The 27,570-nt window shown below is 43.4% G+C and overlaps 2 protein-coding genes across 5 annotated transcripts in view; both read right to left on the bottom strand.

Moving 5' to 3' along the window:
* Positions 1 to 10,252, bottom strand: part of Bcas2 (BCAS2 pre-mRNA processing factor) — a 41,595-nt gene extending 31,343 nt beyond the window's left edge. For all 3 annotated transcript variants that reach the window (XM_045138339.1, XM_045138337.1, XM_045138340.1), the window contains exons 1-3: positions 10,111 to 10,252; positions 9,933 to 10,025; positions 2,627 to 2,697 (exon numbers count right to left, since the gene is read on the bottom strand). In XM_045138339.1, coding sequence (XP_044994274.1) covers positions 2,627 to 2,697; positions 9,933 to 10,025; positions 10,111 to 10,203 — 257 coding nt within the window. In that variant the 5' untranslated portion in view covers positions 10,204 to 10,252. The remainder of the gene's footprint in view (positions 1 to 2,626; positions 2,698 to 9,932; positions 10,026 to 10,110) is intronic.
* A 1,301-nt stretch (positions 10,253 to 11,553) lies between these two features.
* Positions 11,554 to 27,570, bottom strand: part of Dennd2c (DENN domain containing 2C) — a 99,196-nt gene continuing 83,179 nt past the window's right edge. The window contains exons 14-19 of one of the 2 annotated variants that reach the window (XM_045138738.1): positions 26,930 to 27,107; positions 24,353 to 24,394; positions 21,288 to 21,393; positions 16,253 to 16,492; positions 15,546 to 15,632; positions 11,554 to 13,433 (exon numbers count right to left, since the gene is read on the bottom strand). In XM_045138738.1, coding sequence (XP_044994673.1) covers positions 13,402 to 13,433; positions 15,546 to 15,632; positions 16,253 to 16,492; positions 21,288 to 21,393; positions 24,353 to 24,394; positions 26,930 to 27,107 — 685 coding nt within the window. In that variant the 3' untranslated portion in view covers positions 11,554 to 13,401. The remainder of the gene's footprint in view (positions 13,434 to 15,545; positions 15,633 to 16,252; positions 16,493 to 21,287; positions 21,394 to 24,352; positions 24,395 to 26,929; positions 27,108 to 27,570) is intronic. The other variant, XM_045138739.1, reaches the window with a different exon arrangement.

The following is a 27,570-nucleotide window of genomic DNA, read 5'->3' as shown; positions in this document are numbered from 1 at the left end:
GATTCCTGGGTACCCATGTAAGCCAAATACATAAAGTGGCGCAAGCATTTAGTTTATTAGTAGTGGCTAAAGGCCCTGGTGCACCCTTAAACTACCCCCCATTACAAATAAAGAAATAATTTTTAAAAATAAAGATCCAGGTGTGGAGGCGCACATCTTTAATCCAGCACTTGGGAGGCAGAGGTAGGAAGATCGACATGAGTTCAAGGCCACCCTGAGACTACACAGTGAATTCCAGGCCAGCCTGGACTATAGCAAGACCCTACCTCAAAAAACCAAACCAAGCAAAACAAAAACAAAACCCAAACAACAAAAAAAAGAAACCTATTACCTGGAGAAACAACTGATCTACAAATAAAATATAGTACTACTCTATTCAGTTAACAAAAAATTACTCACTTTTATGGGAACTAGCTGAAATAAGCTGTATTACATTCACATTAAAATTGACATCTGAGGGCTGCAGAGATGGTTTTAGTGGTTAAGGCACTTGCCTGCGAGGCCTAAGGACTCAGGTTTGATTCCCTAGTACCCATGTAAGCCAGACACCCAAGGTGGCGCATGGGCCTGGAGTTTGTTTACAGTGGCTAGAGGCCCTGGTGTGCCCCTTCTAGCTGCCTCTCATTAAAAAAAAAAAAAAAAAAGGCGCATTAGCTTGTAAGTTACTAGAAACTGAATTATGTCTCTTCTCCACTGCAAGATCCTGTGCTGTGGTCCCTGTTCTGTCATCATGACCTCTCTTAGATGAGGTCTACTTCATCATCTTAAAAAAAAGGAGGGGCTAAGAGGATGCAAATATATCATATGGAATCCTCCAGGTTTGGACAATAGAACACTCAGGAGCCATAGATTGATGTTAGAAAATTTTCAGTGCCAGGGATGGGATAACTCCAGCGAGTTGTTGGCCAGGGAGGTCCCTGATGCCCCCAAAACATTATAGGACATTGCTGAGGCCCTTGGTTTCCCACCAGGAACAGATGGTAAGAGCCTACTGCTGAAGACTCCACATACTTGGGCTGCAAGGCCATGGAGAAATCTTGCTGGAACTGAGCTGATAACCTCCTCCATGTACACCAGCTGACAGAAAGCTGGAAGAAGCCATTCTACATGTAGTTCAATGGGAGAAAGAAATACCACCAGTGAAGATACTCAACAGTGGACACTGCAAGCCTTATAATTGGCCAGCCAGCGCAAATGAGCCAATGGGTGCAATAGTGGCAAGACTGTCATGGTGGAAACCAACTGCCCTCCAATTGGACTGGAGGCCCGTTCCATGTGGGGAAACCCATCCCTGATACTGAAAACTTAAAACAGGGGTAGTCATGAGCCCTAGGGGTGTAACATCTGATGATGTCTGGAAAAATGTATAAACTATGCTTATCAAATTTCCCAGTAAGCACTTCTCTTAATATTCATACCCTTTTATTAATGCTACTCTCACTTTGGATAGAGAATCTTCTCTTTTCAGATAGCAGTGACTTTGGGATGACTCAGAAGGTATCATAGTGCTGGAAAGAAGTGACTGGAGTACTGAGTAATATCTTAATAACTCCTTCCAAGGCTCAAGGTCTACTGCGGAAGAGGCGGTGGAAAGAATGTAAGAGCCAAAGGAAGGGTAGGACTCCTTACAACGTGCTCCCTCCAGACATAAAATGGCCTGGATATCCATGACCTCATAGTGCTTGACACAACCTACACAAGACCATCATAAGAGGAGAAAAGATCAAGACATCAAATAAAAGAGAGACTCATTGAGATGGGGAGGGGATATGATGAAGAATGGAATTTCAAAGGGGAAAGTGGGGGGGGGGAGGGTATTACCATGGGATACTTTTTTAATCATGGAAAATGTTAATAAAAATTGAGAAAAATAAAGCAGGGGTGGGGGAACAGGTATGGTGACAGTGACCTATGCTTTTAATTCCATCACTCAGGAGGCTTAGGTAGGAGGACTGCTGTTAGTTTAAGGACAGTTTGAGACTACAGAGTGAGTTCTAGGTTCAGCATAGGCTAGAACCCCTACCTCAGGAAAAAAAAAAAAAGTAGTGCTAGAGAGATGACTCAATGGTTAAAGGCACTTGCTTGCAAAGTCCAATGGCCTGGGTTCAATTCCCCAGTACCCATGTATAAAGCCAGTCACACAAAGGGACACAAGTGTGGAGTGTTTGTAAATGCAGGAGGCCCTGGCATGCCGGTATTCATATTTATTCTCTCTCCCAAATAAATAGTTTTTTTTTTTGGTTTTTCGAGGTAGGGTCTCACTCTAGCCCAGGCTAACCTGGAATTCACTATGGAGTCTCAGGGTGGCCTCGAACTCACGGTGATCCTCCTACCTCTGCCTCCCGAGAGCTGGGATTAAAGGCATGTGCCACCATGCCTGGCTCCAAATAAATAATTTTTAAAAGTGACCAATATTTACTATATTAAAGTAAAACAAAAACTTTGATAACATTTTTGAAAAATCACAACTTTTCTAGAAAAAAATGGGAAGAGACATAATCATTTGTTTGGATTTGCACCCACTCTATTCTCTGTATACTATTTATAGCCAGCAAACACACTCTACACACATACCAATCAGTCCCCTAGCACTGAATTACTACAAATAAGATTTCAACTCTCTTACCGTTTCATGCTGAGCAATTCAATTGGTTGTCGAGCAGCCAGTCTTTCAAATTCATTTCTCATTATGTCAGTCTGAAATACAAATTAAGAGAATTATTCACAACATCGTATCAACAAGCTGAAATTAATGAGTTTAATTTCCTCATTTTACACTTTATAGTATACATTATAATGAATCCTTTCCCCTTTCCCAATTCTTTAGTTGTTTTTTTAGGATGCTAGGGATTGAACCTTGTACATGCTAAGCACGTACCACCACTAGCAAAGTTCTACCATTAAGCTACACCTCCAGTCCCCAGCTCCCCTCTCTGGGCTACCACTCTCTGGACTGGAGGAAATGTGCCCGTACTTCACTTCCACTCAGCCTAGGTTGGGAAGGTAGGTAGACAGAGCTCAGTGTAAAGGACGAACCTAAACCAGCAGCTTCCAGTTTCAGATGCCTAGGACAATCAGCTGAGGAGTTCTGAAAGCCATCTTAAAGAGCTTCTTTGGTGTGAGTGTGATGTGTGTATGTGTGTTCATGTGTGGGGGTGTGCATGTGCCACAGTGCATGTGTGGAGGTCACAGTACAACTGGGGTACTAGTCCTCGCCTTCCACCTTGTTTGAGGTAGGGTCTCTACTGTTCAGACTAGCTGGCCCATGAGCTTCTGTGTGATTCTCCTGTCCGTCTACCTTCTGCCCTACATGTGGTAAGAGCACAGACATCACTGCTGCGCTCGACATGGGTTCTGAAGGTCTCAACTCAGGTACTCGTGCTTGCACAGCAAGTACAGTGAGCCCATCTCCTGATCTCTGATAAAAACTATTTTTGTTGTTTTAACTTTGATTTTAGTTATATATTTGGGGGGGGGAGGGAGGGAGGGATTATGGGAGCACCAGGACCCAAACTTTATTCTTCAACATAACAAAAACAGAGCTGGAGAGATAGCTTAGTGGTTAAGGCGCTTGCCTGCAAAGCCTAAGGACCCAGGTTCGATTCCCCAGGTCCCACATAAGCCACATGCACATGGTGGCACATGTGCCTGGAGTTTGTTTGCAGTGGCTGAAGGCCCTGGCTTGCCTAATCTCTCTCTCTCTCTCTCTCTCTAAAAAAGAATAAAGTTTATTCTAAAGTAAGAGGGATTGGGCTTCTGTGTGAGAAGGAAAATACTTAGTAGCAGAGGCCAGTAAGTTAAAAAGTAAAGGGAAGAGAAAGGAAGGGAGGAGGGTACTTAATAGGTTGATATTGTATATATGTAAGTACAATGATTGTGATGGAGAGGTAATATGATGGAGAATGGAATTTCAAAGGGGAAAGTGTGGGGGGGGAGGGAGGGAATTACCATGGGATATTTTTTTATGATCATGGAAAATGCTAATAAAAATTAAAAAGAAATAAAGTAAGAGGAAAAGAAAGCAGAGAAAACATACTACTGAAGAGAACTAAACCCAGCCACATCTCACCCCTTTCATGAACTCCCATTTATTGGCCTGAGGTAGAACGTGGACACGAGTACATATTTCTTTCTGTTGCCTGTGTTGGGGACTGAACCCAGGGCTATATATATGCTAGGGAAGTGTCTTATAAACATGGAGCTATAACCACACCCATTGCTGTGCCTGCATAGGGCCAATGCTTGGGTCAGTATCATATTTCTGTTGGGCACATTACCTACTAGCTTAGAAAGGACTACCTAAATAAGACAGTCATTTATAATGACAGTTTATCCCACATTAATTTAAATTTTCTGACACCTTCAATTGTCCCAATAATCATGGAGTAAACAAAACAAACAAACTACCAAAACACAGCTTTCAGAGTCTGTATTTCCACTTAAAAGTCTCACATCAAGTATTTTAGATAAAGCTTTTTTTGGGGGAAGGGTTACTGCTAAATTCCTTACAATTCTTAAGAAAGCGTTGTTGTCTAATTTCTCTATTGAAAACCAGGGCATGCTAGGTCACACAGTAACAACTAAGTACAAAAGTGCAGCCATGCAACTTAGGAACCTTTTTCTACCTCACATGGCCAATAAGTAACATATCTGGAATTTTAGCTCAATTCCCTACCAAGATTGAGCCAGCATTCACAGAGCTAAGTCATCAAGAGTTCTAAGCAGGCTGGGCTCACAGCAAACATTCATTCTTCAGAAACTGTTCACACAGTTCATGAGACACCCATTAGATATCATTAGATAACCAGGACTTCTTAAAATGCTTCCAATTGTGCCCCCTTCTACCTGAGCAATTTTTGCATAACCCCTGGTATATAAAATATAAATCAAGGGGGCTGGAGAGATGGCTTAGCAGTTAAGTGCTTTCCTGTGAAGCCTAAGGACCTCAATTGGATGCTCAATTCCCCAGGACTCACGTAAGCCAGATGCACAGGTGGTGCACATGTCTGGAGTTCCTTTGCAGTGGCTGGAGGCCCTGGCGTGCCCATTCTCATTCTCTCTCTCTCTTTCTGCCTCTTTCTCTCCCTCTCTGTTGCTCTCAAATAAATAAATAAAAATAAAACAAAAAATTTAAAAAAATATATAAATCAAGGGACTGAGAAGATGGCCGAGTGGTTAAAAGTGATTGCTTGCAAAGCCTGCTGGCACAAGTTTGAGTCTCTAGCATCCATGTAGAATCAGATGCAAAAAGTGGTACAAGCATCTGAATTTCATCTGCAACAGGAGATCCTGGCGTGCCCATATGCACATATGGGTGCGTGCAAATAAATAAAATTTTTATCTTGGGGGGGAAATGGGTGCCCTAGGGCCTCTAGCCACTGCAAATGAACCCCAAACACATGTGCCACCTTTTGCATCTGGCTTATGTGGGTCCTGGGGAATGGAAGCTGGGTTCTTTGGCTTTGCAGGCAAGTGCCTTAACCAGTAAGCCATCTCTTCAGCCTTTTTAAAATTTTTAAGTAAAAAAAAAATTTAATTTTTTATTTTTATTTATTTCTTTGAGAGTGACAGAGAAAGAGGCAGTTAGAGAGATAGAGAGAGAATGGGCGTGCCAGGGGCTTCAGCCACTGCAAATGAACTCCAGATGCATGTGCCCCCTTGTGCATCTGGCTAACGTGGGTCCTGGGGAATTGAGCCTCGAACCAGGGTCCTTAGGCTTCACAGGCAAGCACTTAACTGCTAAGCCATCTCTCCAGCCCAAATAAAAATATTTTTAAGCCAGGCATGGTGGTTCGCGCGCGCGCGCGCGCACACACACACACCCACACATTTTTTTTTAAAGAGCTGGAGAAGTGGTTTGGTGGTTAAGGTGTGTGCCTGCAAAGGTAAAGAACCCAGGTTTGATTTTCTAGGACCCATATAAGCCAGATGCACAAGGGGCACATACATCTGGAGTTTGTTTCCTGTGGCTAGAGGCCCTGGTATGCCCATTCTCTCTCTGTCTGCCAATAAATAAATAAAAAATTTAAAAATATTTAAAAAATACAATCAGTAAATCAAACATCTACTAATAATGAATCACAGAGAGATTTATTTTACAGCTGAGCATGGTGACACTTGCTTGTAATCTCAGAATCCAGGAGGCAGAAAGTCCAGCCTGTGAGTTCCAGTCCAGCCAAGGCAACAAAGTGAAATTCTGTCAGGTTTTTTTTTTTGTTTTGTTTTGTTTTGTTTTTTCAAGTTAGGGTCTCACACTAGTCCAGGTTGACCTGGAATTTACTATGTAGTCTCAGGGTGGCCTCGAACTCACAGTGATCCTCTTACTTCTCTGCCTTCCAAGTGCTGGGATTAAAAGACGTGAACCATCACACTGGCTGAGATCCTGTCTTTAAAAAATAAAAGTTACTTCATCAAAATGTACTGGTTAAGGGCTGGAGAGATGGCTGTGGTTAAAGCACTTGCCTGCAAAACCAATGAACTGAGTTCAATTTTCCAGTGCCCACATAAAGCTAGATGCAAAGTAACATATTATCTGGAATTTGGTTGCAACAGCTAGAAGCCCTGGCATACCCATTCTTTCTTTCTCTCTCTCTGTCCTTGCAAATAAAATAAAATTTAAAAAGCTGGGGCTGGAGAGATGGCTTAGTGGTTAAGTGCTTGCCTGTGAAGCCTAAGCACCCCGGTTCGAGGCTTGATTCCCCAAGACCCACGTTAGCCAGATGCACAAGGGGGAGCATGCGTCTGAAGTTCATTTGCAGTGGCAGGAGGCCCTGGTGTGTCCATTCGCTCTCTCTATCCGCCGCTTTCAAATAAATAAATAAATAAATTTAAAAAAATGTATTGGAAGCCGGGTGTGGTGGCACATGCCTTTAATACAAGCACTTGGGAGGCAGAGGTAGAGGATCAACATGAGTTCAAGGCCACTCTGAGTCTACATAGTGAATTCCAGGTCAGCCTGGGCTAAAGTGAGACCCTACCTTGAAAAACAAAATTATTGGTTATGCATATAATTTTACCATTTCTTAAGAAAAAGCAGCTGGGCATGGTGCCACATACCTTTAACCCCAGCACTTGGGAGGCAGAGGTAGGAGGACCATGATGAGCTCAAGGCCACCCCGAGACTACATAGTGAGTTCCAGGTCAGCCTGGGCTAGAGTGAGATCCTACCCAGAAAAACCAAAAAAGAGAAAATGTTGCAAATCCTGTTCTAATTTGAAGCCAAAATTCATTTAGCAATTAAAAATTTTTTATCTGCACATGTGTGTATGTGAGCATGCATGTGGAGGCAGAACCTGCACGTGTGTGTATGTGAGCATGCATGTGGAGGCAGAACCTGCACGTGTGTGTATGTGGGCATGCATGTGGAGGCAGAACCTGCACGTGTGTGTATGTGGGCATACATGTGGAGGCAGAACCTGCACGTGTGTGTATGTGAGCATGCATGTGGAGGCAGAACCTGCACGTGTGTGTATGTGAGCATGCATGTGGAGGCAGAACCTGCACGTGTGTGTATGTGGGCATGCATGTGGAGGCAGAACCTGCACGTGTGTGTATGTGGGCATGCATGTGGAGGCAGAACCTGCACGTGTGTGTATGTGAGCATGCATGTGGAGGCAGAACAACCCTGAGGTGCCTGTGCTGCTTCCACTGTATCTGAGACAGTCTCTCTTTTTCTAAATATTTTATTTACATATGAGAGAGGGAGAGGGAGAGAGAAAGAATGGGTGCACCAGGGCCTCTAGCCACTGCAAATGAACTCCAGACACATGTGCCCCTTGTGCATCTGGCTTATGTGGGTCCTGGGGAATCGAACTGGGGTCCTAGGCTTCGCAAGCAAATGCCTTAACTGCTAAGTCATTTCCCCAGACCCTGACAGTCTCTTACCACTACAGACAGTAACAGCCAGTCTGGCTGGTCCCCAATCTTGTATTTTCCTGGTTCACGTCTCATTGTCATAGCATGTCCCACTTTGCATCCAGCTTTCCATGGGTGCTGGGAGGATTGAACTCAGGTTGTCAGGCTTTGCAAGCAAGAGTCTTTAACTTCTTCCCAGGCCCCCATTTAATGATTTTTGTATGAAAATATGTTTAGATAGTTCTATGTGTTCCCAGCTATACTTGAATTTGTGGTAATCCTTTGGCACAGTGAGCTACCATACTGAGCCTTCAAAGAGCAGCTTGTGAGTTTGTAAGTGTGTCTATGTAATATTTACATGTGTGTGCAGATGCATGTGCCCCATATGCAGGCCACAGAACATCAGGTTTCATCCTCTACCAATTTTCCATGGTGTTCTCTTGAGAAGTAGTCTCTACTAAACCCAGAGCTGTTTCCATACAGACTGGCTAACCAAAGAGTCCCAGTGATTCACCTGTCTCTGTTCCCCTTGGACTGGGATTACAAGCATGCATGACTATACCTGGCTCTTTTTTATGTGGGTGCAGGGGATCTAACTCAGGTCCTCATGCTTGCTTGACAAATGCTCTTACCCGCTGAGCCATCTCCTCAGTCCCTCAACTAGCAATTTTAAAAACCAAACATTCTACCACAATACAACCCAAAGATCCACTAATTTAATTCTTACATGCTGAGGAGTAACGGTAGAAATACATTAAAAGTCTTTGTTTTCTGTAATTATATCAAAATGTTTCTGTAAGCACAGAAAGCACTGTCTGGAGTAAAAACACTACAACCCATATATACAAGCTCAGATCTGAGCCAAAGGCACTGCTTGCTGGTGCAGGGTCTGACAGTGCGCACAATGCAAAGCACATGTGTTGTGTGCTCAGAACCAAAGCTGCCCTCAAACCCGGTGAGGTTTCATGGGCAAGTGATGTCAGAAACACCTTGCATTCATTACGTGTTTGATTTTCAATTAACTTTTGGTTATGGAATGTTCAAAAACCCTTCACTCTTGCCGATTTTCACAACTCCATTCAGTTATGCAATTGCAACTTGAAGTTTAAGAAACTGGCCTCTAGTCAATTAAAAAAAAAAAAAAAGTCCTGCACATGGAGCTGTCTCCTCTAAGCCAAGGCCTTTCTCATCATCTGGTATTTTCTTATTTTACAACATGAGTTTCACAAGGATATAGATATATGCCTATCCTACCTGTAATACTTAGCACTTCAAAACACTTCAAATATAGGCACAGGCAAAAAAATTTCCAAATAGGGTTTCAACAGTCGAGGAAATAATAGCAAGCATTTACAAATGTGACTGCATGGAATTAGAATACCTTTGCAAAGCAAAGGAAACAATTACCAGAGTGAAGAAAAGCTGCAGAGGGTTAGTACCCACAATACACACAGACCACACGAAGACAAATGCCAAAAGGAAAAAGAAACCCAACCAATCGATGGGCAGATGAGCTAGACAGCTCTTAGAGACATGAAAGTCAAAACCATGCTGGAGCCAGGCAGGATGGCTCTGGTCTGCCATTGTAGCACTTGAGAGGTGGAGGCAGGGCAGATCAGGAGTTCGCATCATACTTGTTACAATAGGGGGCTGAAGAGATGGCTCAGCGGTTAAGGCGCTTGCCTGCAAAGCCTAATGACCTGGGTTCGATTCCCCAGTATGCACTTAAAAGACAGATGCACAAAGTGACCCATGCATTTGGAGTTTGTTTCCAGTGGCCGGAGGCCCTGGCGCGTCCATTCCGTCTCCTTCTCTCTACTTGCCAACAATTTTTTACAAAAATTTAAAAAAAAAAAAAGACGAATATTTGCGATGCCACCTTACAGGGGCCCAAAGTTTTTTCTCTGTTTGTTAGAATATGGGCCCTGGAGATATGTGGCTGTTTTGGACACACTGCTTTTCGACCTCTACAGCATGTAAATGGTAGCTAAGCAAGCAATAAAGACGAAGCACAAAACTGGCTTTTACAAGAAGCCTCGACTCCAAAACGAGAATCCTCATTCGTACATCACACTTACTTCAAAGGCAGAATAATCCGGGGCTGTCAGGTAGCTCAGGTAGTTCTTGGTAGGCCGGTACCTGCGGGTCTCCTCCTCCACCAGCGCCGCAGCCTGCGGAGAGAACCGGGGCCTGGGTCGCGGCGGGAAGAGGCAGGGCTCCCCCCGCGGCTCCCGGCCCGAGCGGGCCTGCACTTACCGCCTCCCGCACGCCGGGCGCCTCGTAGCCCTGGTCGAAATACGGCAGCGCGTCCACCACCACCTCTCCCGCGACCAGGCCCGTGCCCGCCATGGCTCGACCTCACGATCGCCTCGGTGCGGACTCTGCGCACACTCCGCGCCCTGGGCCGCCGCCTGCGCCTGCGCCGGACCGCGGCAAGCTACGTCGTCCGCACGTCGAGGCGGACGCATGCTCAGTCGCTAATTGTGGAGGCGCGCTAGCTCGACCGCCCAGACCTTCAGAGCTGTTTTGTTTTGGCTGGACGTGACGCCACACGCTGACTCATGTCTTAAGTCGCCTTAGGGGGCTGGAGAGATGGCTCGCCTGGTAAGGCGCTTGCCTGCGAAGCCGAAGAACCTGGTTCGATTCCCCAGTACCTACGTAAGACAACTGCACAAGGGAGTGCATGCGTCTGGAGTTTGTTTACAGCGGCCACAGACCCTGGCGCGACTGTCTCTGCCTCTTTCTCTCTCTCAAATAAATAAAGTCCCCCTTAAATTCCAACTGTCTAAAAAACGTCTGGAAGCTAATCCCAGCACTTTGGGAGGCCCGAGGAGGATCACTGTGAGTTCAAGGCCAGCCTGAGACTACAATGAATTCCAGATCAGTCTGGACTAGAGTGAGACCCTACCTTGCAAAACAGCAGCAACAACAAAAGTGAGGAAACTGCAAAATTTGGCAGAGAAAGTAAATTACCTGCCCGTAACACTTTCCCGTTCACAGCTCTCTCCTGTACTACAAGGTCTTTTGCTGTGGGCTCCTTGAAATGGGCTCTGGCCTCTAATGAAAGTAACTTTTGCACTTTACTTGTGAAGCCTGACAGCCCAGGTTTGATTCCCCAGTACCTACATAAAGCCAGAGGCACAAAATGGTTCATGTACAGCCGTGGTGGGAGGCCCTGGGGCGCTCATTCATTCATTCTCTCTCAGCTCTCCTTCTCTCTCTACTACTTGATTATCACTGCCTCTCAACCACTCTAGCTGCTGCTAGTACAAGTCCTGTGTCAAGTGTCTTCCACACTAAGCCCTCCAGGCAAAGAATAAATACAAAAGAGATTGTAGGCCTTTATCTCCTGCTTAGTGTGCCTATCTGTCAAGAGACTGGAAATGTTGGCTACGTTGCTAAGTCTGATTACTCTAAGAGTAGGTAGTGTCTCACTCTAACCCAGGTGACCTGGAATTCATCAGGTAGTCTCAGACTGGCCTCGAACTCACAGTCATCCTCCTACCTCTGCCTCCATGAGTGCTGGGATTAAAGGTGTGCACCACCATGACAGCTTATATTTATTTATTTTATATATTTAGTTTATATTTTTAATTTACTGTTAGGTAAATGTGCTACCTCTAGATTTATGTGAAGCAAATGCAATTTTATTTAAAATTCTCCAAGAGATCTGTTTTAAAATTTTTAATGGGTCTTTATTCATTAAAAGATTCATTAAAAGATCTGTAAACATTTTATAGAAATCTTGAACAATTTTTCAAAAGTGTTCAGAATTCACAATACTGTACAAAAATAAAACAGCAGATCTAAGAAAAAGCAGCAGCTTCAAGACTGTAGGAACAAGGTAAAACTCATCCCCAAAGCAGAGTGTCCTTGCAGAGGGTCAGCCAGGACCAGCTACAGGAAACCCTCCTACCCCTGTTTTATAAATAATCAATTACTAATTGTTCCTTCCAAGTTGGAGTGCAGAAAGAAACCAAGTGGAGAGAAATCTGATAGGAGCCCCAATGGGGTAAGCTGCATCAACAGTTTAAGACATAGGCTCAGTTCTTTTCCCTGGACCAACATCTAGGAAATATGTCACAGCACCAGTCTTTCTTAAGTGGTGTCTGCTTCAGAATCATTTAAACGTACTAGACTGGGTCATAATGACAATACTGTACAAGTCAGTAAGTTGTATCACAATACAACTCACAATACTCTGTAAGCTTGAATAAATTTTTTAGGCAGCTAAAGCTATGAGCAAAAGTTGAGAGAAAACTGACATTTGCTACAATATTTATCAATGAAAATTGCACCATCACTGACAAATTCCTTTATCCCTTAAAAAAGCACACTGGAAGTTCTGAGACCTATTTCCAGCACCAGAAAAACAATAACAACAGTAATTTTTTTTTTAAAATAACACTGCCTCATCTAGACACCTGTAGCTTAATGTCATTTATCCTCACAGACTGGAGAGGCAGCTGTGGGACACTTAATGGAAAGCTTTTTTTATTTTTTGGTTTTTCAAGGTAGGGTCTCACTCTAGCTCAGGTTGACCTGGAATTCACTCTGTAGTCCCAGGGTGGCCTTGAACTCACCAAGATCCTCCTACCTCTGCCTCCTGAGTGCTGGGATTAAAGGCATGCGCCACCATGCCTGGCTGGAAAACTTTTTTTAAAGTTATAATACTCAAGAGTTCAAATTTCCAACTGTAGGACTGACCAGCCTTCGCTGTGTTCATCAATAAAAAGTCTAGGCTTAGTTCTATCTGAACTGAGCAATTGGCCAAATTATTTAGCCTCTCTGAGTGCCAGTTCCTTATAAAAAGGAAAATCAGAGATAAGAAATATCTCATGAAGTTGACCTGGGTAAGATGACATATCCTACGTGGACTACAGTGCAACAAATAGTAGGCACAAAAACGAAACAAAGCAGGTAGTTCTCTTGCCCTTGAGAAGGAATGCTCTTATTTGCTGTATTCCAAATAACTCAATAATGACATGTGACCAATAAGTTACTCAACCACCACCCATATTGTGGAGAAGTTACAAGATGTCTGCTTTTATTAACTACTCACTGACATGAATGAATGTCCTGTAGATAGGACTTTGGACAAATATAAAAAATGAGCATATATACAGTGGGCACATTGGAGTCTTAAGTTCAAACAGTGCATGAGGTTAAGGCTAGGGTAGAAGGCTAGTGTTCACTCTCTGGGCCTCTGTAGTACCTAAATCTCAGCATTCCTCATCTGTCATTTAGATGCAACACCAACAAGTCTTTCCTTTGTAAACAACAGCTGCCTTTACAGACCAAGTAGAGACACAGAGGATGAGCCCAACAACCGCACAGAAAGGCCACTGTGAAAAAGCTGGAGGCAGAATAAAAGCAAGCATCTGTTCCGGACCACTCCCGGTGGTCTCCAGTGATTACAAGGCAGCAGCAGGAGAATCCTCCTCAGTCAGCCTTTCTCCTTGACCTTGTCATGTTCCAAGGATTTTGTACAATACTGGGAAAAATTGTCTTTGGTACTTTGTTTTCCTTAAGGTGGTGACAAAGATTTTATTTCTTCTGCAGAAATTTCATTTTGCTTCCTGAAAGGAGAAAAAGGAAGGGTGAGTTCTCAATGTATTTTCTTTTTTCCTGTGAGGTAGGGTTTTGCTCTGGCCCAGACTGACCTGGAATTCACTATGTATCTCAGGGTGGCCTTGAACGCACAGCAATCCTCCTACCTCTGCCTCCCAAGTGCCAAGATTAAAGGCGACCAGCTCTCATTTTCATCTACCATTCATTAATTGAGGTAATAAAACCCAGCTGAGGAGTTAAACGGCTACTGCAAGTGCTACGGTTTGGAAAGTATCCCCCCAGAAACCAGTGTGTTAAAAGCTTGGTCCCAGTCAGGTATGGTAGTGCACACCTTTAATTCCAGTGTTTGGGAGGCTGAGGCAGGAGGACTGCTGTGAGTTCAAGGCCGGCCTGAGACTATATAGTGCATTCTAGGTCAGCCTGGGCTAGATGACGACCCTACCTCGAAAAACCAAAAAAGAATAGAGCTTGGTCCCCAGCTTCTGACACTACTGGAAAGTGGTGGAACCTTTAAGAGGTAGAGCCTAGAGGAAACAGGTCAGGTCCCAGGCATGTCTGTGCTGGGATAATGGAACGCAAGTCTCTTGTCTGTCTTTGCTTCCAGGCAGCCATGACAAGAGCAGTTTTCTCAACCACTTGCACTTGCCATGACATGCTCCTGCCTCTGCCACAAGCTCCAAAGCAAGAGGGCCAACCAACCATGGACTGTTTGAAACTTCCAAAATTGTGAGCACAAGTCCCCTCTTTTTCTTTTTTTAAAATTATTTCAGGTATTTTGTTACCATAATGGAAAGTTGACATATCAAGCTATCAGTTGATGGGTTAACCACCAAAAAGCTCAGAAGTGTCTAATTGTAGAGGTAAAAAAGAACTCAAGACATAATCTAATCCAGTGGTTTTCAACTATGACTGCAGGTTAAAATTACCTAGTTTGCTATCCAGAGGTTTCTTGGTGCTCGGGGGATTTTTTTTCTTAAAGTTCCAGGGACATTATCATCTGATCTAATCTAACCTCAAGGAATGAAGAAGCTATAATAACCTGAGGCATAATTGGCCCCTGGTCTTCAACTACTTAAGGACAGGGGCTAATTAAAGGTACATATTAGACCAGTATAAATACATGAGTACAAGTTCATCATGGTTTGGGACAGTCACACCACTGTTCTTTTATATCATATCAGATAAATAACAATAATTGAATAATTGTGTTTGCTTTATTTTAGGGGGTGGGTTTTGAGGTAGGGTCTCACTCTAGCCCAGGCTGACCTGGAGCTCATTTTGTAGTCCCAGGCTGGCCTCAAACTCCCAAGTACTGGAATTAAAAGCATGTGCCACTACACCTGGCAGGACCGTAGTTTTTTAGAGTCCTCTAAAGGATATAACCTAGAAAAGATCACTAATCATGATATGGAAATTCACCATTAAGGTTTGAAAATTCAGGGAGCATTATCTGAGGGACAAGCCCCACAAGCCACGGTGATGGGAATCCCAGCCTCTGACAGAGATGTCTCCAAAACACTTTGGAACTAGGGTCGCAGTTTCTAGTCAGCCCTTTGAAGTCACTATTTGCTGACATAATATAGCCCTTGGGATGAGATATTCTTACTACAAAGCTTTTCCAGCAACAATTTTTAAAATATATTTTATTTATTATTTTTTTAAAAATATTTATTTTTATTTATTTGAAAGTGACAGAGAGAGAGAGAGAGAGAGAGAGAGAGAGAGAGAGAGAGAGAAAGAGAGAGAGAGAGAGAGAGAGCCATTGCAAAGGAACTCCAGATGCGTGCACCCCTTTGTGCATCTGGCTAATGTGGGTCCTGGGGAAACAAGCCTCAGACCGGGGTCCTTAGGCTTCATAGGCAAGCGCTTAACCACTAAGCCATCTCTCCAGCCCGTTTTATTTATTTCCAAGTATATATAGAGAGAATGGGTGCACCAGGGCCTCTTACCACTGCAATTGAACGCCAGATGCATGCACCACGTTGTGTATCTGGCTAGACTACATGGGTACTAGGGAATGGAATCTAGTCTGTCAGGCTTTGCAAGCAAGCACCTTTAACTGCTGAGCCATCTCCCAACCCTTCAGTCACATTTATCTAACAGGAAAACGTGCAACTCACCAAGACTCCGCAAAATTCTATTCACTCCACTGGGCTCCGATTCAGGAATCGTTTCCAAGTATTGGAGAGCCCGGACCTCAAACAAACCTATGAAGAAAACACTGATGAAACTGCCCAACACTCTGGCCTGGAAATCAATGAAATAATACTGTCTCTACCTTTCTCCCCTCCATCCCTTCCTCAATCCCCCTACCCTATCTTAGAGGGCTAGGGATAGAACTATATATGCAAGAAAGTTCTTTCCACTGAGTTATACCTCTAGCTCAGGACTGTTTTTTTTGTTGTTGTTTTTGAGGTAGGGACTTACTCTAGCCCAGGCTGACCTGGCACTCACTCTGTAGTCCCACGCTGGTGTTGAACTCATGGTGATCCTCCTACCTCTGACTTCCAAGTGCTGATATTAAAGGTATGCACCACCACACCCAGCTTCCAGGACTGTTCATATTGCCAGTATGTTATTTCTATGGCTAAAATAAATAATTCTTGCTGGCATGTGGCTCACGCCTTTAATTACAGCACGTGGAAGACAGTGGTAAGTGGATCACTGAGTTCAAGGTTAGCCTGGGACTACATAGTGAATTCGAGGTCAGCCTGGGCTAGAGTGAGACCCTACCTTGGGCGGGGGGAACAGAACAACAAATAAATAATCCCCAAACTCCCACAGTCATTCAGATTTTGAACCCTTTTACGGTTATGATGGAACTGACCTTTAACCCCACTTTTCCGAAGCTCTCGGTCCTGGATAAATCCTGCAAACATCTGCGTCTCCATGAAGAGATCTAGGAAGTGGCGTACACTTCGGGAGGTGTGGGACTTGCGGAATGGCTCCCTTTGGAATACACGCTCCCCACGCTCTGTGACCGTCATGTTCAAAGAATAATGTCCCACAAGTTCTACAAAAAACCTTACAAATGCTTCAGACACCAGAGAACTGAGTGTAACATCTGCTGCAAAATGAAAGGGGGACAAAATCTCCTAAGTTTTGTGTATATGACTCTGGTTGTGGAAGTCAAGCCCAATAAGTCATGAATTAACAACAGAATGAGTTTAAAAATTGTGCATCCGGAGCCGATATATAGCCCATGACATGCAAAAGGCAAATGGCTTCTATCCTGACCTCCACTTTCCTCCCACAGTCCTCTAACTGCATTGTGGCCTAGCCTGCACATCTGTGAGTTCACACTTTTCTTTCCAAAGCCACCAGTGGACTGGAGAGATTTAGTGGTAAAGGCACTTGCCTGCAAAGCCAAAGGACCCAGGTTCAATTCACCAAGGCCCACATAAGCCAGATGCATAGGGTGGTATGGTGCATGCATGTGGAGTTTGTAAGCACTGGCTGAAGGCCATAGTGCACCCATTCTCTCTTCCAAATAAATAAAATACATCTGGCTGTCCCATCAGCACATAAATTTCACTGTTTACAAGTTACCCTCTGAATTCTTTTTGGCACTTGGTAGGTTAAAGCTAACATAAGGGACATCTAAACCAAATCCACTGTATTTTCCCACAAGTCAGTTTCCTTCAACTTTTTCAATCTCATAGTGCACCAAGGTAGTCCATAAAATAGTAATTTACTGAGTACTGAAAACACATTAGGCACTATACTATGGGGGTTTTACAAATACAATAATCTATGAGGTAGGAATTATTTCTCTTTTACATGACAAAACTGAAGTTCCAAATGGTCAAAGAAATTTTTCAATGCCATCCCATTGAGTAAATGGACTCCCAAGTGATTTTTTTTTTCAGTGCTGAGGACCAAATCCAGTGTCTCATATAAACTAGGCAAGTGTCATATATGCCACTTAGCTACATCTCCAAGACCCCAAGTATACTACTGTATACTACTATGCTGCCTTTCAACTCCAAGGCTGAAACCTCAGATGCACATGATATTCCTCATTTTCCTTCCATATCCAAAGTCACAATGTCTCTGGCTATTCTACCTTCATCTGGGAATTAAGGACTGTGGTTAGTCAGATCTCTGCCATACAGCTATTATTATTAAATGAGGCTCTCACTTCACCTCTCTTGGCCTATCTATCCTCTCCTCACTTGCCCATACTTGGTAACAACGAGGGCTTATTAGGTGATTTCTAAGGTCTTTTCCTGCCGTCCAGCTTGGATCTAATCTAGGTTTTTATTTATTTTGTTTGACTCTTTCCTGCAGTTGAGAATCCATGGTTCATTAGTGTATATAAGGAATATTTTGTCCACTTCCTCAGGCTTTCTATTTACTGCCCATTTCTCTCTTTGTTGCAGTTCCTTAGAAGAGTTCTCAACACTTAATCTACTTTCTTGCATGTAATTCCTGCTTTAATTTTTTTAAATTTTTATTTATTTATTTGAGAGCGACAGATAGAGAGAGAAAGAGGCAGAGAGAGAGAGAGAGGAGAGTGGGTGCGCCAGGGCTTCTAGCCACTCCAGATGCGTGGGCCCCTTTGTGCATCTGGCTAACATGGGTCCTGGGGAATTGAGCCTTGAACTGGGGTCCTTAGGCTTCACAGGCAAGCGCTTAACCACTAAGCTGTCTCTCCAGCCCAAATTCTTGCTTTTTAAAACTAAAAAAATAGTTTAAAAAATTTTTAAAGTTTCTCTGCAACTTTGAATGTGGATAATCTTTATTTTTAATTTTTTATTTGAGAGAGAGAAAGAGGAAGGGAGGGGATGGACACACCAGGGCCATCAGCCACTGCAAATGAACTCCAGATGTATGTACCATTTTGTGCATTTGGTTTACATGGGTCCTGGGAAATCGAATTTGGGTCCTTTGCTGTGCAGGCAAGTGCCTTAATTGCTAAGCCATCTCTCCAGACCTTGAATGTGTATAATCTTACCTATTCTTCTACATTATAAATGCTTCACAAGGTCAACAATGAAATGAACACCCAAGTACCTACCACAAAACAAGGTATACTAGTTCTGAAGCTCCCTATGGAATGACTGCACTACACTTCAGCAGAGTGCGGCCATTACTTAGAATTCTATATATTAAGCCCTTGCTTAACATTAGTTTCCTTCCACATGTAGGCATGTCTTTGAATATAAGATAAGATTCTGTCTTCTTCAACTGGCTGTTTTATTCAGGTTGTTCCTTGTTTGCGTTTTGGGGACAGATCTCTGCCTGTAGCTCTACATCACACTCGCACTCCTGCGCTCCACTTCCTGAGTGCCGTGGTTACAAACCTGTGCCACCACGCCCAGTTTAACATTGACTTTTAATGCTCTATTTTCCTGTCAATTCACAGTGATCTGCCTGTTAGTTTGTGCTGTCACACACAGTGCTACCATGAAAATTATTATTTTTTTGTTTCTTACTGATCATGTGAAATAAGATTTTCTAGGTATGATACATGTATGAGCAAGCTAAGCCCACACTTTTTACACTGAGATATAGGGCTTTACTTTTAAAAAATATTTATTTATTTATTTATTTGTTTATTTGAGAGACAGAGAGAGGAAGAGACACAGAGAAAGAGAGAATGGGCACACCAGGGCCTCCAGCCACTGCAAATGAACTCCAGACACATGCACCCCCCTGTGCATCTGGCTTACATGGGTCCTGGGGAACTGAACCAGGGCCCTTAGACTTTCAGGCAAACACCTTAACCACTAAGCCATTTCCCCAGCCCGGGCTTCACTTTTGTTGTTTTTGTTTATTTTTATTTATTTATTTGATAGCGACAAACAGACAGAGAGAGAAAGAGGCACAGAAAGAGCGAGAGAGAGAGAGATAATGGGCCTGCCAGGGTGTCCAGCCACTGTAAATGAACTCCAGATGCATGCCATCTAAGCCATCTCTCCAGCCTGGGCCTCACTTTTTAAGGACAGAAAACATTCTCTTTTAAAAATACCTTTGGGCTGGAGAGACGGCTTAGCGGTTAAGCGCTTGCCTGTGAAGTCTAAGGAGCCCGGTTTGAGGCTCAATTCCCCAGGACCCACCTTAGCCAGATACACAAGAGGGCACACGCGTCTGGAGTTCGTTTGCAGTGGCTGGAAGCTCTGGCGCGCCCATTCTCTCACTCTATCTGCCTCTTTCTCTCTCTGTCTGTTGCTCTCAAATAAATAAAAGTAAACAAAAAAATTTTTTTAATACCTTTAAAAAGCTTTGTTTTACCATTTAAATCTTTAAACTCGCTGTAATTAATTGTACTATGAGGCATAGCTCTACATTCACTCTTTTTCAAACAGGACAGCAATTATCCTAGCACTGTTTACTGAGCCCTTTTTCACCACCACACGATGACAATGCAGACACAAAACCTTCTTTATGAATGTGCATTTTATATTCTTCCCAGAGCTCTATTTCTGTATTGAAATCAATCTTAATTACTATGACTAAGTAAATCTTGGTGTGTAACAATGCAGAACCTTCCATCTTACTCATTTTTCTTTTTGTTTTTTTAAGTATTTTATTTTATTTATTTATTTGACAGAGAAAGGGGGAGAGAGAGATAATGGGCATGCCAGGGCCTCCAGCCAATGCAAATGAACTCCAGACATGTGCGCCCCCTTATGCATCTGGCTAACATGGGTCCTGGGGGATGGAACCTGGGTCCTTTGGCTTTGTAGGGAAGTACCTTAAACGCTAAGCCATCCCTCCAACCCTCATTTTTCTTTTTGAGAGAGGGTCTCACTATGTAGCCTGGGCTGGTCTTGATCTCTTGATCTTCCTGCCTCAGCCTCAGCCTCCCCAGAGCTAGTATTATAAAATCTAGTGATCAATTCTTAGCCCTCATCTTATTTCATCTCTTTGCAAATGTAAAACTTTTTACTTTTTCCTTCTTCACTCAGCTTCTGCAAAAATGCTGAATTCCCCCCACCGCCCATTTTTTTTTTTCCCCCAAGGTAGGGTCTCACTCGGGCCCAGGCTGACCTGAAATTCACTTCATAGTCTCAGGGTGGCCTCAAACTCACAGCAATCCTCCCACCTCTGCTTTCCAAATGCTGGGATTAAAGGCATTAAAGGACACCCAGTCCATGTTTTTTTTTTTGGTCTCTCAAGGTAGAGTCTCACTCTAGTCCACGCTGACCTGGAATTCACTATGTAGTCTCAGGTTGGCCTCAAACTCACAGCGATCCTACCTCTGCCTCCCGAATGCTGGGACTGGGATTAAAGGGGTGCTCCACCAGGCCTGGCTTTTTTTGATGTAGTATCTCACTCTAGCCCAGATTGACTGGAATTCACAATGTAGTATCAAAATGGTCTCGAACTCATGGTGATCCTCTACCTCTGTCTCCTGAGTGCTGAGATTATAGGCATGTGCTCCTACGCCCAGCTATAGAAGGATATTATAAGAATAAAATAAAATGTATACTAAATACTTGGTGTAAAGGTTGGTATAGAATAAGCTTTCAATAAATATTATTGGCTCATTTAATCTACTTATCAGATACCTACATATTGTTTAAATACAGGCAATAGAGAAAACTGAAACATTACTCTCCTGGAACATACACTCCAGAACACCAGGTGGTGGTAAGAGCCATAGGGAAAAAATGAAGCAAGGGGAAGCAGCCAGCTTGGGGGGACAGGAAGACACCAATGAGAAAAGGGGGTAAGAGCACACACATGTCTGGGAGAAAAGCATTCTATAAATACAATTATTCGCCAAGATCCTGAACTAGAATGGGGCCCGGCATATTGAGGATTAGAAAGAAACAACCTAGCACTACTCTTGTTCATCCCTTAGCAGTGTTGCACATTCACTGCCTTAACCTTCAGTCCTTATATAATCAGACCTTGTGAAAAATTCCGTTCCTGAGCCAAGATTTCATTTCTCTCTTCTAAAATTTGCAACAAGGCAGCTTGAAGTTTAGGTGGTAGAATTTCATCCTCATCTGAGACCTTGAGAGAGAAAATTGAGATGCTGTATAAGCTTCATGGAGGAGAAAGTCTCAGACGTGTACTGGGGAACTCCCACCCCACCCCCAGATCCCTCAGGTGACTGCACTTACTCACAAAGCCTGCTGGCCTGAGTTCAACTCCCCACTACCCACGTAAAGCCAGATATACAAGGTGGCACACTTAAGTTCGTAGTTCATTTCCAGCAGCAAGAGACCCTGGCACACCATAATTGCGCTCACTCTCCCTCTCCCTCTCTCTCATTTTTATTTTTATTTTTTGAGGCAAGCACAACAGACTGCCTTTGCTTTTTTATGCAATCAAACAAGAAAAGCAAGAGCGAGCGAGTAAGAGACAGAGACATTGGTACAGCAGGGCCTGCAGCCACTGCAAATCAAACTCCAGATGCATGTGCCCCCTTGTGGGCATGTATAACATTATGTGCTTGCGTCACTTTGTGCATCAGGCTTACGTGGGACCTGGGAAGTCAAACAATGAATTCTTAGGTTTTGCAGGCAAGCGCCTTAACCACTGAGGCATCTCTCCAGCCCCGAACTGATTCTTTTTTTAAGGTTTATTTATTTAAGAAAGAGAGAGGAGGATTGGAGAGATGGCTCAATGGTTAAGGCGCTTGCTTGCAAAACCTAACCACCCAGGTTTGAGTCCTGAGTACCTAAGTAAAGCCACATGCACAAAGTGGCACATGCATCTGGAGTTCATTTGTAGTGCCTACAGGTCCTGGAGTGCCCATACACACACACACATTCTCTCTCTCTGCTTGCAAATGAATAAAAAATATTTTTTAAAAAAGAAATAGGGCCAGGTGTGGTGGCGCATGCCTTTAATCCCAGCACTCAGGAGGCAGAGGTAGGAGGATCACTGTGAGTTCAAGGCCACCCTGAGACTGCACAGTGAATTCCAGGTCAGCCTGAGTCAGAGAGACCCTACCTCGAAAAACCAAAAAAAGGGGGGGGGCCTGGAGGGATGTCTTAGTGGTTAAAGCATTTGTCTTCAAAGTCAAAGGACCCAGGTTCAATTCCCCAAGAACCACGTAAGCCAGATGCACAAGGGAGGGCATGTGTCTGGAGTTCATTTGCAGTGGTTGGAGGACCTGGCATGTCCATTCTCTCTTTCTCTCTCACTCTCTCTCTTTCTCTCTCCCCCTCTTTCTTTGTCAAATAAGTAACTTAAATGTTAAATACTTAAATAAATTTAAATATATAAATATATCACTGTTGCAGTCAGGTTTACGTTGCTGTCAAAAAACACCCGACCAGGCTGGAGAGATGCCTTAGCAGTTAAGCGCTTGCTTGCGAAGTCTAAGGACCCCGGTTTGAGGCTTGATTCCCTAAGACCCACGTTAGCCAGATGCACAAGGGAGCACACACATCTGGAGTTCGTTTGCAGTGGCTGGAGGCTCTGGCACATCCATTCTCTCTCTCTCTCTCTCTGCCTCTATCTCTATCTGTTGCTCTCAAATAAATAAGTAAAAATAAACAAAAAATTAAAAAAAAAAAAAAACACCTGACCAAGAGTAGCTCAGGGGGAAAACAGGTTTGTTTTGTGCATCTGGCTAGTGTGGGACCTGGGAAATTGCATGTAGGTCCTTTGGCTTTGCAGGCAAACACCTTAACTGCTAAGCCATCCCTCCAGCCCTTTATTTATATATTTAAGTAAATATTTTAGCTTGCAAATTTTTCTGGTACTTTTCTTCTAAGTCTCTTATCCACAAGTATTATTGTTTATCTCTAAGATCATCCTCAAATAAATAGTACTTCAAATGTGATGGGCAAACTGCCTTTGAAACCAGACAAAATTCTGAGGAACTTTGTTCTTTTCATCACATTTCAGTGCTTAGAACCCTCTGTGCAGTTAATATTCAAAGGGCTACTCTGAGGAAGCAAACTCTTTGCTCTTCAACATTCATTAAAAATGACTACCTTTGGTCCCCAAATAACCTTTTTCAAATTTCTTTTTTTTTAATTTATTTATTTATTTGAGAGAGAGATGAGAGAGAATGGTTGTGCCAGAGCCTCCAGCCGCTGCAAACTCCAGATGCGTGCACCACCTTGAGCATCTGGCTCATGTAGGTCCTGGGGAATTGAACCTGGGTCCTATGGCTTTGCAAGCAAAAGTCTTAACCACTAAGCTATCTCTCCAGCCCCATTTTCAAATTAGTATTATACCATTTCTAAAAGTTATATGCCACTGCCCTTAGTCTGTAATACTAGAAGGCTCAGATTGTGTTGTCCTCATTTTTAGATCCTGACTGCCTCACCCATTATCTTTAAATAATCAAGAGTTAGTAAGCGCTTTTTTCTTTTTCTGGTGCTGAGACTGGACACAGGATCTTGTGTATTCTAGACAAATGCTTTCAGGCTGGAGGGATGGATGGCTTAGCAGTTAGGATGCTTGCCTGCGAAGACTAAGGATCCAGGTTTGATTCTCCAGTTCCCACATAAGCTAGATACACATGATGGCACATGCACCTGGAGTTCGTTGGCAGTGGCTAGAGGCCCTGGCATGTCCATCCTCTCTCTCCTCCTCCTCCTCTCTTTAATAAATAAAAAATAAAATATTTTTTTAAGTGCCTGGCTCTTTATTTAGACAAGGGCTCTCCCACCGATCTACATCTCCAGCCCAACAAATACTCTTAAATTTAATTACGTTAGAGGCTTATATGTCAATCCATCAGGGACTGAAGGGACAGTCACTTCTTTTGAGAATGACACTTGCTGTTTCCTCCTTCCTTCTTTGGGATGGACAAATACAGGCTCAAGCCAAAGTTTTCAGGTCAGTCTTGTATGGTTGGCTACAGTATTCATTCAGGTGTCATATGGGTAAGAATTGAAAGTTTTGCCTGACTCATCTTCTCTAAGTACTTTCACATATTTTCTTTCCAATTATCTACAGAGAGAACTATGTCCCCAAAACATTATGCAATCACCCCTTTGTCACTCACCTCCTGTAAGAACTTGTCAGCACAGAGATCAACTATCAGAACCTGTGGAATAAAGAAGCAGGGCAGGTTTATCCAGAGACATCCCAGATACATCAGGCACTGCTAGGTCAGGAAGGGTGTTTTTATTCTTTTAGACAATGGGAAGTTTCAAACACATTTAACTCTAAAGTTGTAGCCAATTTAAAGGTTCATCCATCAGGGGGTGAGAATAGAGCTGGATTCATAGAGTGTTTCCCTAATAGTCAAAAAAGCCTTGGGTTCCATTCTCAGCACCACATAAAACCAGGGGTGGCGGCTCACTCCTGTGATCTCAGCACTTTCGAGGTAGGAAGATTAGGAGTTCAAGCTCATGCTTGGTTTCATAGCAAGCTCAAAGCCAGCCTGGAATGCATAAAATGTCTCAAAAATGAAAATAATCAAAATCAATAAATTGAAAACAATAATGATGTGCACAACTATAGATTAACAGAGATTTTCAAGGCCAGGGAAGCTGAGTCACTACTGGGGAAGAGGAGGCAGTCTTTTCACTACAGTGTACCAACATAGGCAGGTATCTACAGAGGGAGAACCCTGAAATGGCTCTCAGTCCATACTGTATGCTACATGAACCAAAAGTTAAAGGCAAATTAATACAGGAGTATGGTGGTTTGATCCAGGTGTCCCCCATAAACTTAGGTGTGCTGGATGTAGGTTCCCAGCTGATGAAGACTTGGGAATTAATACCTCCTGGAGGGAGTGTATTGTTGGGGGCGGGTTTGTGGGTGTTATAGCCAGTTTCCCATGCCAGCGTTTGGCACACTCTCCTGATGCTATTGTCCATCTTATGTTGGCCAGCAAGTGATGTCCACCTTCTGCTCATGCCATCGTTTTCCCCTACCATCGTGGAGCTTCCCCTCAAGCCTGTAAGCCAAAATAAATCTCTTTTTTCCAGAAGCTGCTCTTGGTTGGGTGATTTCTACCAGCAATGCTAACCAGACTGCAACAAGGAGCTAATGTAGAAAGATATCTGCATTAAGTTAATGCAAAAATTAAGGTCTGAGACGATGATCATGTGATAAAGTACTTGTTGCATAAGTAAGAGGACTGAAGCCCAGATCTCTAGCAGTCATGTAAGTGCTGGACAGCTGTAGCAGCCCCCCCATAATCCCAGTACTTGGGAGGCAGAGACAGGGGAGCCCCTAGCCACGTTGGAGATCTCTGGTTCAAGTGAGGGAGCCTGCCTCAGTAAACAAAGTGGAGAGCCATCAAAAGAAGAGAGCCGATGTCAACTCTGGCCTCCACACGCATGCACATCCCACCCCCGCACACAAATACATGTGAAGGCCAGAGGAGAACATCAGGGTTCTTCTCTTATCACTCACTGGTGTATTTCTTTCCTTGAGACACAGCCTCTCCCTCAACCTGGAGTTGCTGTAAGTCAGTGAGCCCCTGTGACTCGCAGGCCTCCACCCTTGAGGACTGGATTACAGATATGCAAGAGCTCTTAACTGCTGGGCCATCTCCTCAGTCCAGCAGTGACTTTTTGTGGGGAATGAAGAAGGAATCAAAAACAAAGAGGTATGACAGGGACTTCCAAGATGCTAGCACTGATGTTTTTTGCTTTAAAATTCTATTCTATTCCAATGCTGTTCTAAATAAATCTTCACTTTGTGATAATAGTTCACTAAGCTGCATATTTTGTTTGTTTAAGGCACTTAAACATTCTTTTCAAGGTAGGATCTCACTGTAGTCCAGGCTGACCTGGAACGCACTTGAACTCATAGCAGTCCTGCCTCCTCTCAGCCTCCTGAGTGCTGGGACTGAAAAGGTGTGAGCCACCACACACCCAGCTGTTTAGGTCATTTATCTGTTTGTATGCCATACTTAAAAACATTTTTTGTTTTTGGTTCACCCATAGTAGTTTTTGTGTTTGGCTCAAAGAAAACAAAACTCACCCTTTTAAACAACATAAGAATGAGGCCTTTGAATGACAATTTGAATGACAGTCTTTCATTATAACATTTTTTTCACTTTAATAAAAAGATGTCAAAATATGACCATAATGAATTATCAATGGTCATACTAATAACAATTCTATCACTCTTACAAGATGACTTAGTTTCATCTGTTAATGTGCTAGTTTTTTTATTTTTTTGTTTTGTTTTGTTTTTCTTTAATTAATTAATTAATTTATTTGAGAGCGACAGACACAGAGAGAAAGACAGATAGAGGGAGAGAGAGAGAATGGGCACGCCAGGGCTTCCAGCCTCTGCAAACGAACTCCAGACGCGTGCGCCCCCCTTGTGCATCTGGTTAATGTGGGACCTGGGGAACCGAGCCTCGAACCGGGGTCCTTAGGCTTCACAGGCAAGCGCTTAACCGCTAAGCCATCTCTCCAGCCCTTTGTTTTGTTTTTCCAGGTAGGGTTTTGCCCTAGCCCAGGGTAACCTGAAATTCACTATGTAATCTCAGGGTGGCCTCAAACTCATGGCAATTCTTCTACTTCTACCTTCCTAGTGCTGGGATTGAAGACGAGTGCCACCATGCGTAGCTTCAATATGCTAGTATTTTCCAGAGGTACCATGTATTCCATCTTACCTCTTCAATGGGTAGATCCCGGAGCTGTGGTAAGGAGCAAGACAGGATTCCAATAAGGAATGGAGTAGGTGAGCACACAATGTCAATCATAGATGCAGGCAGGACTGGGATATAAGTATGTTGCCAGGTGAAAGGATACAGGGTAGCTACCACAGCATGGCCACATTTTGACAAGATGCTAGTAGAAGGAGAAAGCAAATGTCACATATACAACAGAACATGAAAGGCACTTCAGATACTACATTAAAGGATTACAAGTTGATGCTGGTTACTCTGATTAACAACCATCTATTGCTTTCAATCTGCTTGTTTCTTTTCTTTTCTTTTTTTTTTTTTTTTGAGGTAGGGTCTCACTGTAGCCCAGGCTGACGTAGAATTCACTCTGTAGTCCCAGGCTGGCCTTGAACTCATAGCAATCCTCCTACCTCTGCCTTACAAGTGCTGGGATCAAAGGTGTGCACCACACCCAGCTCATCTGCTTGTTTCTCTGAGACAGTGCCAGAGCTGCCAGTTTTGGTAGTAAGCCCCAGTGATTCTCTGGTGGTTGCCAACATATGTGACCATGTCCCAATTTTTTTCTTAATATTTATTTATTTATTTGACAAAGAGAAAGAGGGGGAAAGGGAGAGTGGTGGGGGGAG

Source organism: Jaculus jaculus, chromosome 19 (genome assembly GCF_020740685.1).
Source record: "Jaculus jaculus isolate mJacJac1 chromosome 19, mJacJac1.mat.Y.cur, whole genome shotgun sequence".
Lineage (NCBI taxonomy): Eukaryota > Metazoa > Chordata > Mammalia > Rodentia > Dipodidae > Jaculus > Jaculus jaculus.
Note: the sequence above shows the minus strand (reverse complement) of the source record. Positions and strands in the feature narration are given on the sequence as shown.